Here is a 17,627-nt window from a genome sequence, read left to right as displayed (position 1 = left end):
ATCTTATTTCAGTACAAATTAAACCATTTTGTGGTAAAAACATGTCTGCAAATTTTGATATTGAATTTGCCACTTTTATGCTCATGTGTAACTAAAAAATTTCCAAGTAACCACTATCTTTAGCAGCTGGGTATATAAATAATTTGCCATTTTCCGTACGATTTTTACTTTTAAATATTCAACCATCTGAAATAAACATATATTCCGAACTCGTGTAACTTTAGAATATTTTATTGATAAAATTTTATACAATACAAAACATGTAAATATATATAAAAACAATAAGAAAAAGATGAGCAATATAAGAAATAAAATAAGATACACTTTCACCTTATTCATAGTAAATTTAAGGATTACAAAACCTAATCGGCACCAGTCTTGGAATTAGCGTTTCGTTACTTTTATTCTTTTTCAAATATTATAACCAGTCTTGGTATCAGCTTTTCGTTACTTTAATTCTTTTTAAAAAAATTATAAGATATTTATTTTTCAAAATATTAGAAAATTTCACCAGTCAGTTCATCATCATCATCGTCGTCGTAATCACCATCATCATCATCATCATCATCATTATTATTATTATTATTATTATTATTATTATTATTATTATTATTATTATATTCTATTATTATTATTTTATTATTAGTATTATTTTTTATCTATACATCTTTACAATTAACAAAGTGACTTTTAGTAACAAGTGATCATTGCTTTTAACATTTCTTCCATCTGAAATAAATTCATACACGTAAAATAGAAAGACTCCGCTTTTCACATGGACTCAAGAATGACGCATCAGCAACTATGTACGACAGTTAATAAAACATACCAAAATCATCTTCAGTTATACATATTAAACAAGCTGTAAAGATATATGATACTTTAACCATCTAGATTAAATGAGTTGTCACATATAGAGTTTTGCTTGGCAGAGTTTCAAACCTGCATTTAAATATCATTTATGTACATTCTTTTTTATTTCTAAATACAATTATACTTTTTTCTTTTCATATTTTGCTTAATTCTTTGGGAAAAAGATATTTACATCACTAAAGACATTCAGTATTGCCTGGATCGAGATTCAAACCCCGGACCTCTCAATTCATAAGCGATCAGGTTACCTACTCCTGAACTAAAGGCTTCCAATAAGTAAGATAAACAATGAGTAATCCTTAAAGAACTACACGTGTTTTATAAAGATGAAGGGAGACAATCAGTATATATACAACGGTCATGGAAACTAAAGGGAGATAAACAGTGAGTAATCCTTAAAGGACTACACGTGTTTTATAAAGATGAAGGGAGACAATCAGTATATTTACAACGGTCATGGAAACTAAAGGGAGATAAACAGTGAGTAATCTTTAAAGGACTACACGTGTTTTATAAAGATGAAGGGAGACAATCAGAATGTATGTATAACGGTCATGGAAACTAAAGGGAGATAAACTGAGTTATCTTTAAAGAACTGCACGTGTTTTATAAAGATGAAGGGAGACAATCAGTATGTATACAACAGTCATGGAAACTAAAGGGAGATAAACAGTGAGTAATCCTTAAAGATACTACACGTGTTTTATAAAGATGAAGGGAGACAATCAGTATGCAAACAACGGTCATGGAAACTAAAGGGAGATAAACAATGAGTAATCCGTAAAGAACTACACGTGTTTTATAAAGATGAAGGGAGACAATCAGTATGTATGTAATAACGGTCATGGAAACTAAGGGAGATAAACTGAGTTATCTTTAAAGAACTGCACGTGTTTTATAAAGAAGAAGGGAGACAATCAGTATGTATACAACAGTCATGGAAACTAAAGGGAGATAAACAGTGAGTAATCCTTAAAGATACTACACGTGTTTTATAAAGATGAAGGGAGACAATCAGTATGTAAACAACGGTCATGGAAACTAAAGGGAGATAAACAGTGAGTAATCCTTAAAGAACTACACGTGTTTTATAAAGATGAAGGGAGACAATCAGTATGTAAACAACGGTCATGGAAACTAAAGGGAGATAAACAGTGAGTAATCCTTAAAGAACTGCACGTGTTTTATAAAGATGAAGGGAGACAATCAGCATGTATGTATAACGGTCATGGAAACTAAAGGGAGATAAACTGAGTTATCTTTAAAGAACTGCACGTGTTTTATAAAGATGAAGGGAGACAATCAGTATGTAAACAACGGTCATTGAAACTAAAGGGAGATAAACAGTGAGTAATCCTTAAAGATACTACATGTGTTTTATAAAGATGAAGGGAGACAACCAGTATATATACAACGGTCATGGGAACTAATGGGAGATAAACGGTGAGTTATCCTTCAAGGACTACATGTGTTTTATAAAGATGAAGGGAGACAATCAGTATATATACATGTACAAAAGTAAAGGAAATTTGTCAATAATTATTATTCGAAAAGTTTAAAGGGAGATAAACAGTGAGTAAAGGACCACACGTGTTTTATAAAGAAGAAGGGAGACAATCAGTATGTATACAACAGTCATGGAAACTAAAGGGAGATAAACAGTGAGTAATCCTTAAAGGACTACACGTGTTTTATAAAGATGAAGGGAGACAATCAGTATATACAACGGTCATGGAAACTAAAGGGAGATAAACAGTGAGTAATCCTTAAAATACTACACGTGTTTTATAAAGATGAAGGGAGACAATCAGTATATATACAACGGTCATGGAAACTAAAGGGAGATAAACAGTGAGTAATCCTTAAAGAACTGCACGTGTTTTATAAAGATGAAGGGAGACAATCAGTATGTATACATAACGGTCATGGAAACTAAAGGGAGATAAACTGAGTTATCTTTAAAAACTGCACGTGTTTTATAAAGATGAAGGGAGACAATCAGTATGTAAACAACGGTCATTGAAACTAAAGGGAGATAAACAGTGAGTAATCCTTAAAATACTACACGTGTTTTATAAAGATGAAGGGAGACAATCAGTATATATACAACGGTCATGGGAACTAAAGGGAGATAAACGGTGAGTTATCCTTCAAGGACTACAGGTGTTTTATAAAGATGAGGGGAGACAATTAGTATATATACATGTACAAAAGTAAAGGAAATTTGTCAATAATTATTATTCGAAAAGTTTAAAGGGAGATAAACAGTGAGTAAAGGACCACACGTGTTTTATAAGGATTGAGGGGGTTGAATGGTATATATACAACAGCTATGGAAACTTGCTTATTGCTCTTTGAATAGTTAAAAGGATGATAAACAGTGGGGAATACTACATTTTACTTCAACTTACCTAGATTTGTTTCAGATATCTAAATAATTTTTGTAGAATAAATAATAAATGGGATATGATCTTTTGTTTATATTATTTAAATGAGTGGAATTCTCCTATAAGGCACTTTTTTATATAATGAGATTCTTATACATGTACATTGTTGAGTATACAGCTGTTAAAGTTAAACCTATATTGGACGAGACGCTACGAGTCAAACAAAATCGGTATAGTTCTTCAAATGTATAATTCACCATATTTGACATGACCATTTCTTAAGAGAAAACTTAATAGATTAAAGTCAATTGTGTTTTGTACAATATTAAAGATACAGTTACTTCAAGGACAATATAGATTTTAAATCGACCTTTTTGAACTCGAGGTAAGATAAAGTACAATATGGATTTGATATGACTGTTTTGGATTCGGAAAATGAAAACGGAGCTAGATGGAGTGCAATATGCATTTCATATGGAATTTTGGACTCGAGAAATTAAAACGAGGCAAAATTGATAAGCTTGGATCCAATAATGAATTATATTGGCACATCACGTGGTGCAAATGCTGGAATGTCATTGGTTACATTTTATATGTAAATCATTGCTAAAGAAGTCTAAAATGCATACATTTAAAACATATAACAGTTATAATTGCAAAGCTCAACAAAGCAGCAAGAAATAAGATGTCGTCTGTTTTTATTTACTAACGAACTCTTCATTTGGACACCCTGGTGGTGGATCAACATGATTTACGGTTATATAATTATTGTTACCACTTCCATTTCTACTATCTGTATCAGAATGTCTACCTTCTACAGAGGGTCTCTCGCTCAGGCATTCCGTGGGGGTAATGTATACGTCATCTACAAATATAACAAATATCTGGCTATAAACGAGAATTTCATCTTAAAAATTACAGTTTGTCTCAAAATATCAACTTTTACATAACAAAACATATATTTTACATCGGTTTGTGAAAGTATTTTTTACATCGGTTTATGAAAGTTTGTTTCAAAATATCAATTTTCACATAACAAAAAAACAAAACAACATATCGTACATCAGTTTTTTCTATCATATATTCCTGATGCACATGCTCGGCTTTGCATATTTGAGCCGCGTCACGATAAAACCAACATAATGGGTTTGCGACAAGCATGGATCCAGTCCAGCCTGCATACCCGCGAAGTCTGATCAGGATCCATGCTGTTCGCTATCAGTTTCACTTCTTGTTATTGGGTTTGTAAGCGAACAGCATGGATCCTGATCTGCGCAGGCTGGTCTTGATCCATGCTGGTTGCAAACCAATAATGTTGGTTTTGTCATGGTGCGGCTCAAAATTTTGATTCAAACTTTTTGAAAGTTAATGATAATAATGACATGCCTATTTTACTAAATCAAAAATTACACCATATTAATTATGTGATGTCATCAGTGAGGATGATGGGACATATGCCCTAGAATACATGCAGCTTAAATATTACAAGTCAAAGACTGTTGACACTCTATTTTCATACGTATTTTGATACTGATTTTTCTTTAAAAAAACTGGATATAGTCTATTCCAAATCAAATGTAGAAATTGTTTCTTTTAATAAATTTAATGATGCAAGTGTAAAATTATATATGCGAGCCTTGGCTTACTATAATTTTAATACCGTAGTAGCTATATAAACTAAGTACACTATAAAGGTCAATTCATTAACACGAAGAACGGTGGTTACAGCTCTCTAAAGAATGAATAAAATGAACTTTTGAATGATAATATGGACCAATGATATTGGAATGGGGATGCTAAAATTATACTGACATATGATACAACATGTGTTTCTTAATACATAAGATTTAGCGTATCATTTTAACATTATTGTTTTAAGATAACGTCTGAACAAAACATATTAACACAGCATTTTAACATAACATTTTACATAATATTTTTACAATCTTACTTGGTGTCTTGCGTTGTTTCCTCCAGTTTAGAATGATAACAAAAACAAGAATAATTATCACCCAGATGAGAATTCCAACAAAGGCTCCCAACATAGATACTGTATCAGTGCTACCTCTGCAGAAATCAGAAACAAAATATTATTTAAAATAAGATTATACTAGAAATGTTTTCAAAACGGACGCCCGATACGGCAAAATAAAAATAAAATGTTTTAGGCCCGGTCCGATCAAATTTGACGTAGCAGATGACATATAATGTAAAAAGGCACAGACATATAAATATGATAGAGCGTGACCGTGTGGTTACTGCGTCAGACTAGTTATCTAAGGATCGCTAGTCGCGTAGGTTCAAACCCTGTCACTGGCAAGATTGTTGTTTCCTTGAGCAAGACATTTTACACTCATTGCTTAGTACTGGTTGGATCCAGAAACGGATTCGAGAGTGTTTTATAAGCTTATAGCTTCATTCAGTCAAACTAAAATAAATTCTGTATAAACTATAATCTGTGGGTGTACTGGCCAGGAAGTATTTTTCCAATATTTTTGTACCACTTGGTGTATGTCTAGACCAATCAGATTTGTGAAAATTTTCATTCCCTCTCCTCGTTTTTACCAGCATCATATTTTTTGTTGTGCAAAATAACGCAAAAATGAAAAGGGTCACAACACTTTTCAGTAAAATCGGACTAAAATTCACACAAAAAAATTGATTTTTAAAGTAAGTCAGAGCATATTTATTTATTTTCCTTTGTAAGAATTCTAAAGTTTATGATTTTAGGCTTTTTAACCTCAGTAGAGTTCCTTATAGCAATATCATCAGAATTCTAAGCGAACTTACAAATGACCTAACATACCTAAATGCCTTTAATTTGTATATCACATTGTTACATAATTTTATCTATTTACACTTCCAAAACTCTCATTAAAGTTTTGACGATGTATTCTCTAAATTCTATTATTTAAGGTTATCTAAATATTTGAAAAAAAATAACAACAGAATAGTTACTCTTCAGTTGATGTGGACAGGACAGGAGGGTCTTTGCCTAAACATGAGAGGCATGCACCTTCACTCGGACATGAGGATCTGATGGATTCATCTCTGGGGAATTCTATGTCCTCTAAAGTGATTCGAAGACCAGTGCTAGGGCTGTAACTTCCAACCTGAGGAGAAATATTCAAATAATTTTATCTGCACATTGAAGACGAGCAATTATAAACAACCCTATTTTTTAAGTAAAAATCATAGGAATATCAATTATAAAAGAAATTAGCCATGCACATGTTCATATATTGCATGTCCTTGTATTAAACATTGACTCAAATATATGTTTAATGTTATATATTATCTATGGTCGCATATCAATTGTAAAAAAAATGTACATACATTTTATATCAACCTGCAGTTTTGAAAGTTTATGCCAACTCTTACATCTATCTATTTATCTTCAATGGTTATTTTGAATAAGATATCTGAATTAACTGATAAAGTCGATGATAACGTGTGTTTATTTTGTTGGATTATAAATCACATTGACACTGTAAAAGGTTATACAGTGATTTCCCGGCTTTTACAGGTAGGGGATGACGTATATTAAAATATTGCCATTTCGCGTACTGTTTTTTATGAAAAACCGTGAACCTAGTAGAACGACCGACCTCCTGTAAGGCATTTGGGTAATGAGGCATCACATTTACAAGCTTCAAATCTAGAAGAGTAGTATTGAAACAGTATCAAGAACAATTATTACTGAATTATCTCTAAATATAAATAAAGAGGTACTTCAGTGTAAACTCTTTGCGTTCTATCAGTTTGTCCTGCTTGAATGTTGTAGATTTTATAGCCCATTAAACCGTCTCCTTTTTCATCAAAAATCTGAAAATATTGCAGCCAATTTGTTTATTACAAAAATAATTTGACCTATTGTACATTATGTCCGCCCTAAACCTGCCGAATTAGATTTATACATTTACCAAGCTTTGAGTTAAGAACAGTCCTTCTAAAGCATTGGAGCAAATTTTTCAATATTAAATTACAAAAGAAAATGATCTACCAACAATTTAAAATCTAGTCAATCTGCATGGACACATGCGGGCTTTGCTAGCTCCATATTTGTGGAAAACCCAGTAAAATTATTCCGTACAAGGATAAGTTATTAACCTAAGTATTTATATCTACACAGATTGATAGTGCTGAAGCCAATAGAACTATTCTGCAGTCCATACAAAAGACAGATTATAAGGGCCATGAAACTATGTCTGAATAATACCCTTTTAAATCTGGGTTTTTTATTACTATTATTATTATAATTATAATTATTATTATTATTGTTATAATTATTATTATTATTATTATTAAAGTCGATTAGCACTAGTTTTGTAGTACTTTTATTTCCAAAAAAAAATCCGCAATTAAAAATTCGTTTTTTTTTTTGTTGTTGTTTGTTTTCTGTTTAAACCTGTGTCAACAAACAAGAAAATGGCCTTGTGTTTTTTTCTCTTCAAAACGTTTTGAATTTAAGTTTTGTAACGATGTTGTATATTTTCTTACCCAAATTTATGGCTAGTAAAGAAGTACTTTAACATTTGATGCGTTGTTCAGTTATACTAGTGATAAACCCTCATTTTGTAATGAAATTATTAGTTTAACAACCTCTCTGATTGTTTTCTTTATCCAGTATGGCACGGCTTGCAAATGGAATAAAAAATATGTATAGTGCAGATTTCAAAAAATTACAATGCAAAGGTATGAATAACACCTAATTATCATCCTCACCAAAATATCCCCAGTTCCATAAATGTTCATTTTGACAACCCTCATCACATTGAACAATTGCTTTGGATTGCTGACATAGTCAGAGCAAAGTGTTTTGCTGGATGATGCACCACATTTGTCACTGTAAAACATTGCCGCCCCTGACAAAGAAAGAGAAACGATTAACCATATACTAAATGTAGTCAAACAGTTTTAATAAATATTGTTGTTTATGTTCTGACTCTAAGTTTGTTGTTACAATAAAGTAGCTTAAATGCGATATTATTGTAACTGTTTCTTTCATGACGTGCAATGGGTTAAATAAATCAGTCACAGGTACTGTGTTATACAGTATTTAACTAAAAAAATTGATACACAAAATTAAAAAAAAATATCAAATTTCGACCAGAAGATTGAAGCAGAATTAAAGGAAAAATTATATTATATTTATATTTGTGTTTGAATTGGTTCATTGAAAACTCAATGCATTCGATCTCAAATTAAGGTGGACGTGGCATTTAACTACCTTTCAAGAATGCCGACATAGTCTTTGCAACGAATATGTACACCCTGGATCCGAAACACGAAAATCGATTTCATTTGTAGGCAAATTACAGCGCTACACTCTTTCGGAAATGTTTTATCATAACTCCAACTCATATAGCATTTGTTGTCTATTCTGTATATAGTTTTAATAGCCAAGGATTTTGGGAACATCAATAGAAGGTGTTGATCTGAAGTAAATAATATAAGCACATTTGTTAACTAGCAATAATAAAACTAGTGGAAAAATAAGAGTTGAATGGATGCATAAATCGTTATGTTAAATTGTAAAATCAGTTTTTACTAAGCAACTTCAATGTTGTTATATTTTTTTCTGGTCTTTCAGGATCATTGATTCCGGCAATATTAAGTGTTGAAAACTGAATACCACTCAAACCGGTGCTAACGGGCGTGAGGGTGTTGCACTTTTTTATTATCCCTCATGTACAGATTCAGTCAAACCGAGACGGCAACTTATCATGCAATTTTATTGTGATTAATGCTTCGAAGAAATCACCGTTTCCCCAGATGTTAAATAGTTTAGCTTTTTATGTTAGTTCAAAACTGTGAATATCTTATAAAGGATTACCGCAATGAAAATGAGAATATTAGGCTCGTTTTAAGTGTACATGAGAAACGGCGAAAATAAACCATCTCTTATCACCCTGACTTAAAGTAGTTGTCAATACTGTCAAGCGCCTAACTCAAACACTGCGTACGGTAATATCTTTGATTTGGACAGGATAAAACAACATTTGAGAAGAATAAACCGCTAAAAGTAGCTGTAGTTGATAGAAAGACACAGTTTTACATTTACCAATATGCTTGTCATGTAAGAAAGAAAAGTTAAAAACAGGACCTCACATGCAAAAAAAATCACACTTAATATTGTCAGGTTTCGAAATGGCAACATTTCACGAAATGGAATGAAATGTTGCCAAATAGGAAGAAGTTAAGCAAACTCAAATTGACAAAAAATATCAGCAGACAGACTTTAAATTATCTTGCTTGCATTCATCGGCAGCATTTTTTCTAAATCCTGAAATAAAATGAAAACCAGTTGATATGCTTGTTGCATAATTTTCACACTACCTTTGATATAGACTTCCAGATCTCTGTCAGTGTCCATTTCAACTGCTGTTATAATAGCCCCTTTGCTGATATCGTATTGTAACGCGTCTCTGTTCTTGCCCCAAGCTTCTGATCCAATAAACTGAAATTCACCTCTTGTCATTTCAGTGTTAACATCTCTCAAGAAATGACCAACAATGTGAGATCGTAAGAATATAATTACGAGTTTAGCGTGCGGTTTTCTTCGCATCATCTCATAATAACCGAAGTATGCATTCGTTTCCGCCTCTACGACCATTATTTCCTGTATGATACAAATCTTCTTGGCTTTTGCAACCTCTCTAATAGAGTCCCTTCCTCCGACACCATAACCGCCTTCACTATACACAATCTGGATGTATTCCCCTCCAAGCGCTGCAAAATATCAAAAATAGATATTAAGATATTATTGTAACCTTTCAGAACGCAAAGGGTGCAAAATTGAAAATGCTGCACGCAGGCTCCGTGTGTTGGCCAATCTAACCGGCTTATCTGGATAATTACTTAACAAGTAAGAGCAAATTTACTCCGCAAGTTATCGACTACTGATATGAACCAACAGTTCGAGACAAATAACAATCTGACTTAATTTAAATGTCCGAGCTCAACTGCGCATGAGCGCATTATCGCTAAACATATAAAATTTGCATTGAATATTAAGTTTGGGAAATGTCATTATCTGTTTTTTATAAAATCCATATCCGTCAAGTATCACATATGGATTCCATTAAATTTCTCTCCAGATATTATTCTACTAAGAATACGATGAAACAAACTGTATACAAAAAGAAGATTTTAAAACTAATATAGTTTTTCCCGCCAATTTTAGCTTTATACCATTTAATACGGACGGAATGAAACGAAATGTTCCGAAGATTTTCACGATTAAAACCTTACCTTTTACTATTTCTATCATTGCTTCAGCTTGTAAATTATCAGGCGAAATCATGCGCAAGAAATAAGGATACAGATGCTTGTCACTGAGTACGGGGTTCGTAGATGTGTAGCTTATTTGTACAAAGTTCAGTTTTGTTAATTGTGCAGCAGTAGGTTGACTAACTTCGGTCGCTTGACCACCAACATAACCTAAAACAAAACACAAAAAAGTGTCAATATTAAATGGCAACAAAAGTAGCGATGTGATAAAAAACCTTTGATTCATCGAAAGTCTATGTTTAAGGAAAAAACTTTCTGCTTTTAATCGAACAAAAGAAAACGGTGCATCGACTTTTTATTATTATTAAGAAAAACAATTTTAACACTTAGCTTGCAAGGCGGCAACTAAAACCATAGCAGACCAAAATCGTTGTCTGCATTGTTGATAATTCAGCGAGTACATATTTTGATTTTTGTCCTTATTGAAAAAACATCGACATGTTCATTAAATATTTCATTTTTGAAACTTACATATTTAGTGATAACATTAACACAGCAATGACTCTATTGGATCTAACTCAATACAGTGTTGGAGCAATACCGCCAGACGCTTGCAGAAATCATGATCAGAAAGTAGAAAACTTTCTTCTTTTTCGCCGATTCTTACATTTTTCATTAATATAAACAGAAATATGAACAGATAGATTACACATCTTATAGTGCATTTCGGCGAGTGGAAAACAATAATTTAAGCATTTAACCATTCAAGTGCCTTGTTCGGTTTATACAGGAATACGGTACTTAGTGTGGTGCTCCAACACTTTTTTTCAGTCTCACTCACCAACTTACCAAGAATGCGGCCAGTCAGATCCAGGAATGTTCCATTTGGTAACTTTAAACCTTTTGAGTGAAGGTCAAGAATTTTTGACACTACTTCAAGTGCATTGTTACAACTGTTGATTACAATTAGTCCTACAGACTTGTCAGCAAACATATTCTTGTACTGGGAATACCAGCTTTTAGTATGAAATTCGTTTAAACTGTACTGAAGAAGAAAAAATTGATACATATTCAAAGTGGATAGAAACGTTGTACAGACATGTGAAGCAAAGGTTGCAGCAAAATTATGATTATTAACGTGCTATTTTTAAAACCCATCAAATTTTTTTAGATAAAGATAAAGACATGCTTTTTATCAATTAAAACAGAGTTTACACTGTAGTTGGAATTCAAATTATGGTAAATAAATCTATATAGAAAGTTACATAATGATAGACATGTAAAAATAATTTTTATGATCAAAAATAACTTTGCCACAATATTTGAAGTATATGCTCGACCTCTAACAAAGTAAACTTGATTTCAAAGATAATGTGCCCTGATGAATATATCGATATCATCAGACAGTTGTAGAAACCTACGAAGTCATTTATAATTTATATGAAAAGAACTAAAATATCTACAATATATATGAACAATAGTCGTAGGAAATTACAGAAACGGTTTGATTGAGTCTGTTCATAATGGATAATGAGAAAGTGCAACATCTGTCACGCCCCCAAGGACCGGTTTGAGCGGTACTCAATTTTCAACACAAGTGCTGCAATAATCAATAACCCCGAGGGACCAGAAAAAAATATAACAACACTCAAGTGAAGTACGGAGCAACTTTTTACGGCTGCCAAACAGCAATTGGCAACTGCCGTTGTGAAGTATAACAATCTTGATAAAGTATGATTCTTTTGAAGCATAAATCACAACAAAATTGCAGACTCAAAGTTGTATTCACTCAGTGAGCTCCTGGGAATACGTCATTTCTCGATCAATTCCAACGGTACAACTTATCATGGTATATTATTTGAAGAAATAAATATTATTAGCCGTAGAATAAGATAGTCATTGAATGAATGCGTAACAAATGTTTTTATTTCTTACTTCCATAGACAAATACATTTGGTATCCGTGCCTTGTTCTGACTGTACCACATCCAATGGGCCCGGGAATTGCTTTATTGTTAATAGATACGATTCCTGTAAAATAAACGAGAAAAAAAGTTATTTTAAAGGGACTCGGAAATGAAAACATTTTTTTCGAGATTCGTGTTCCGTTTGATGGTCGTCTAGACCAATAACTTGTGTGCAAAATTTTAAATCATTCGCTCTCTCCGATTTTTCCAGAGTGCTTGTTATAATTGTGAAAAATGACCCAGAATTGAAAAGCTACAATGCTTTCATTCAAATCGCACTAATTATAGCACAAACATATATTTTCAATGTATTTTTGATAATTAATTATCTTTGTTTTAAGTGTCCCAGCTAATTAATGCCAGAAATTAAAAAAAAAATGTTTTAGGGCTTTTGGACCTCTATGAAGTTTCTTTAACATGTATGCAATGTAATTTGAATGACAAGGCGGACTACTTTGCGAATATGAAATGACGAAACAATGGAAGGAGAAAAGGGTCATTCATAAAATATTTGTTTTGGTCATGTCATGTATTGATTACAGTGTGGCTAAAATATCCTACAGTTAGTTTTCCCTCACAGAAGTATTCCTGCCCATTTGGTTTAAACAATATTTACTTCTTCTTACATATTTTCAAACAAAATTTTTAATTGAGGACATAAATTGCATTCAGGATTGAGTAGAAAGCTTAAACTCAATATGAAACTCTCTCCTGTAAAATCGTTTTAACAAAATAGTTTTAGTAGCAACATAATATAACTTTTGTAATTGCAGTTCATTGTACCTGCATTTTATAACTTATATATATTAACAAGAATACAATAAGTAACTAAGTACTATACAAGAAGTACATTGTTACTTGTAAAGGACCATAAAGAGGAGCTGAGCATGTAAAATGTGTAAGATATAATGCTTATACGAAATTTCAATAATTTCTCTATATGTGTAAAAAGGCAGATAAATGGGCAAAAAAGAGATCAGAATTGTCCATTTAGGTGGTTGTCTTTATTTAATGTATTCAATACCAGTAATCAATGTTATATGAATATCATTATTCACTCTTATATCAGTTTTACCTATGACATAGAAATCTCCTGGAATATGATAGTTTATTTCTGTAATATCGCTATCAATGCATTTATCACATCTGCTCCCAACAGGGCATTGTCCTCTCCTTATATTTGGGTAGCTTCTTTCTGTCCCATCAGATTTGTAATCCTTTATCTTGTCCGTGTCCAAATGCAGAACATCGTCCGATAGATATCCTACCTGATACCAATGAAAATAAACGACATATTTTTTTTAAGTCATTGTCTAGCTTTTCATAAAAATGTATAAATGCCAAGAAATAAACTTGTGCAGTAGTAATGCAGAATCTATGCACATACATGTATTCGAAAATGGTGTTAATATTTTGCACAATTCCTTCATTATTTTTGCATTTTTTCGCTTTGGGTTATACATGGTGTTTTAGAATATTAAGCAGGAAAGTATCTTATGCATCGTTTTGATTGGATAGTAAAGAAATGAACTAGACGCGTCTCCTAAAAATTTCACATAGTAACAAACTGTTTAGATTTTTAGCTTCAAATCATTTTATTGACTGGCATGCATTTCTTTGATTTTTTTTTCTGCTCCTAAAGAAGTACAGTGTAGTATTGAAACATCCTACCTTAACGAATGCAAATTCGTCACCGTTATCTGGGTCTTTCCTAAAATTAATACACCTCGTATTCCGTCTCGCCGTCTGCAAGTTGAATATTCGGGGTGTCTTCTAGTAAACGAAGCATCAATACCGCCATATGACACGGATAGTCCATCCATAGCTTCAACAAGATGGTTTGGTTGGAAATATGACTTGAATTTCTCTTTGGTGTTGCAGTCTCCTTTGCAAACTGTATCGTTGAATTTTTCTATAGCTTTAATAAGTGTATGGACAGCAAACACGGAGTAGTGAACGTAGAACAGTTTCGATGACATCTGAGCTATTTGTTCTTTAGTTAATGCCTCACAGCTTGCGGATTCTATATCACAACCCGTGTATTGGAGAAATACGTCCTCTAAATAAGGGTTGTGGTCCACAGCAGCTATCATGGCGGTTTTGTTTGAAAGCATAGACTCCCAATATCGTACAAACTCCAGTACTTCTAAGTTCTGCATAGCAATAGCAATCGTGCCTTTTGTTTTCCCTAACAAATCACCCGAGTTGGAAAGAAACACGTCTGTGTTGAGCTCTGATTCGGATAGTATAACTATCGGGGCATCTTGCGTCGGAAGATTTTCTAATATTTGCATGACTTGCTTAGTAATGACGTCAGTTCCGAAGAAGACGACACCTTCAATGCTGGGTGGGTCTAACACATAATCGGATAGGATATTTCTTATTCAGTGATGTCAACACGTCTGCTGTCGTCAATTTCTATTGCATTCATTTTAGACAAACATATGCCGTTCTTCTCGGCGGCTTGTTGCAACATATATGCACCAACTCGACCGTACGTATCGTTGACATAAACAATTGCTATTCGGTTCCATTTGAGATCTAACAAAAGCTTTAATATAGTCTGAAAAGAAATTTATATAAAATTTTAATAAAAGAAAAGCATCTTTAACAGTTTCCAGTCAGCTAAAAAATCGATGGAAGAATCGAATCGAGACGTCTGCTAGTACATGTTTCCTTGCATCCTCCTACCTTGCAATAACATGTATATGTTGTTCGTTGTTGTTTTGTTGTTGTTGTTTTTTAAGGGGGACGGGGGTTAAATTTTCTCTTTTTTTGACGAACTTTTTGTCTTTACAAATGTGCAAATTGACATAGGCAAAAACATCAGGATCAAGATTTTTGATTACTAAATGGCGTTTAATTCATATAAGCGACTTGCAAATACAATTACATCATACTTTTATTGGTGCGCGGAGCGAAAGTAGGCCTACGGCAAAGTGGTGACTTTAGTTCGTTTAGTCACGTCTATCTGGAAAGAACGAGTATCGAAACACGGGGCTATCTGGTTTGTATGAGGGAGTGTATAGTCCCCGAGTATAAATCAGTACGTTTTCATTTATGGGGGGTGGGGGGGGGCTATGTTCTCTCGTACAAATTAGATAGCCTCATGTTTCGATACTCTTTCTATTACTTAGACACTTATAAGACAACGGTAAACATTTTAAACAGCTTTAGTCTCCCCTTTAACGCTCCATCGTTAACTATAACTTATTGATATTATAAATATTGAATTGAATTAACAAAACATTTTAAAGCATAGAGAGGGTAGTCAGTCTTTTCAAATGTAATCAGTTATTTGATGTACTAAACTTTTTAACTTCCTAAATGTGCATAAATTCGTTTGTTTTGCATGCTTAATGTGGATACTTTAAATAATTTACAATACATTTGTTATCTAATACCATAAATGTAAAATATGACTTTAGTTCGATATTGTTTCCGTATGTAAACTGATCTGTATATACAAGTTGTGTTAAACTAAAAAAATCTTTAAGGGGACCAAAGAATTGAATAAAGTATATTAACGTAAGACTTTATTGCATCTGAAGTGATATAAAGACTTATAATTCTGAAGTTTGTAGCTGAAACATATTTAGTTGTGCTTGATTGTAAAACAAAGCCTTAAGGTCTATAAAACTTTACTTTTCAGCACGCTCCCTGACACCAGTGCTGGTGTCAAGCACTGGTGTCATTAGAGTAGACATGGTTCTGATCTCATCTAACAATGGTCTTGGACCTTGGGCTGAAAGTCAGAGGCCCTAACCACTAGGCAACAACTGCCCGGAGCATACGTTAGGACCTTGCCACTTAAACTAAAATAAACAAAAACCTTTCCAGACGAAGTCTCAAATAGAAAAAGTTTTTGTTTTTTGTATTTTGTTGCTCAAACACCATTTATCGATTAATCACCGACTTATGGCTCCGATTGATTGATTGACTAAATTTTTTTGACTGATTTCCCACTACCAAGCAAAACCGTTTAACTGACCTTAAAATGCTCGCACATTGTATGCTTAAGACATGTGTGGCAAACCTTCGACCAAAAAAAACTTTATTAAAGACGTCTTAAATAAATCATATTGAAAATGATGGAATTTAATCACACTTTTTTAACAAAAGAAAAAAACTCTTCCTGGCTCATATTTAGTAAAGGCAAAAGCTTCCTTGTAGCGCCATAAATTTTTAATTTCCAGAAAAAGACGAGCTTTTATTTCAATGAAAGCGATAGCAATGTTCAAAATATTTTACAATTTATTTTAGTTAAAAGCCCAGAAAGACATTTTTTTTAAACATTTTTTTCATGTGTTTATCTTATTTTCAAATCATGATTTTACAGCCTGTTTGACTATTACTACATGAAGAATGTTTCGGCCAAAGTAACATTATTTGATGTCCGTGAAGTACGCGGGCTAACGGGCTAGCAGTCTAGCGGGCTAACAGTATGAACTGAGCGGGCTAATAGTCTAGCGGGCTAACAGTGTGAACTGGGCAGGCTAGCAGCCTAGCGGGCTAACAGTGTGAACTGGGCGGGCTAGCAGTCTAGCGGGCTAGCAGTGTGAACTGGGCGGGCTGGCGGGCCAGCGGGCTAAAATCTAAAACTTTATTGATTGAACATAAAAATGTTATGATACATTACCTGGCAGTGTGAAGTAGGCGGGCTAACAGTGTGTAGCGGGCTAGCAGTGTGAACTGGGCGGGCTGGCGGGACAGGCGGGCTAAAAATCTAAAACTTTATTGATTTGAACATAAAAACGTTATGATACATTACCTACCAGTGTGAAGTGGGCGGGCTAGCAGTGTAGGAGGCTAGCAGTGTGAACTGGGCGGGCTGGCGGGCCAGCGGGCCAAAATCTAAAACTTTATTGATTGAACATAAAAAACGTTATGATACAATTAAACTGGCAGTGTGAAAGTGGGCGGGCTAGCAGTGTAGCGGGCTAGCAGTTGTGAACTGGGCGGACGGCGGGCCAGCGGGCTAAAATCTAAAACTTTATTGATTGAACATAAAAAATGTTATGATACATTACCTGCAGTGTGAAAGTGGGCGGGCTAACAGTGTAGCGGGCTAGCAGTGTGAACTGGGCGGGCTGGCGGGCCAGCGGGCTAAAATATAAAACTTTATTGATTGAACATAAAAACGTTTTGATACATTACCTTGCAGTGTG

At 33.5% G+C, this 17,627-nt stretch overlaps 2 protein-coding genes across 2 annotated transcripts; both read right to left on the bottom strand.

Annotated features, from left to right (window-relative positions):
* Positions 1-215: 215 nt before the first annotated feature.
* LOC132718703 (uncharacterized) lies at positions 216-8,521 on the bottom strand. The gene is made up of 6 exons (XM_060702419.1): positions 8,491-8,521; positions 7,986-8,125; positions 6,993-7,085; positions 6,219-6,373; positions 5,212-5,327; positions 216-4,125 (listed from the first exon to the last, which is right to left on the bottom strand). The coding sequence occupies exons 1-6, from the start codon at positions 8,507-8,509 to the stop codon at positions 3,959-3,961; spliced, it is 690 nt and encodes a 229-aa protein (XP_060558402.1). The 5' UTR covers positions 8,510-8,521; the 3' UTR covers positions 216-3,958.
* A 980-nt stretch (positions 8,522-9,501) lies between these two features.
* LOC132718701 (metabotropic glutamate receptor 7-like) lies at positions 9,502-15,040 on the bottom strand. The gene is made up of 6 exons (XM_060702416.1): positions 14,131-15,040; positions 13,535-13,727; positions 12,429-12,523; positions 11,343-11,538; positions 10,515-10,703; positions 9,502-9,992 (listed from the first exon to the last, which is right to left on the bottom strand). The coding sequence occupies exons 3-6, from the start codon at positions 12,444-12,446 to the stop codon at positions 9,502-9,504; spliced, it is 894 nt and encodes a 297-aa protein (XP_060558399.1). The 5' UTR covers positions 12,447-12,523; positions 13,535-13,727; positions 14,131-15,040.
* Between the last annotated feature and the right edge of the window lie 2,587 nt (positions 15,041-17,627).

Source organism: Ruditapes philippinarum, unplaced genomic scaffold, assembly GCF_026571515.1.
Source record: "Ruditapes philippinarum isolate M1 unplaced genomic scaffold, ASM2657151v2 ctg3215_1_1_1_1, whole genome shotgun sequence".
Classification (NCBI taxonomy): domain Eukaryota; kingdom Metazoa; phylum Mollusca; class Bivalvia; order Venerida; family Veneridae; genus Ruditapes; species Ruditapes philippinarum.
The sequence above is the reverse complement of the archived record's forward strand: the minus strand, read 5'-3'. Positions and strand labels throughout refer to the sequence as shown.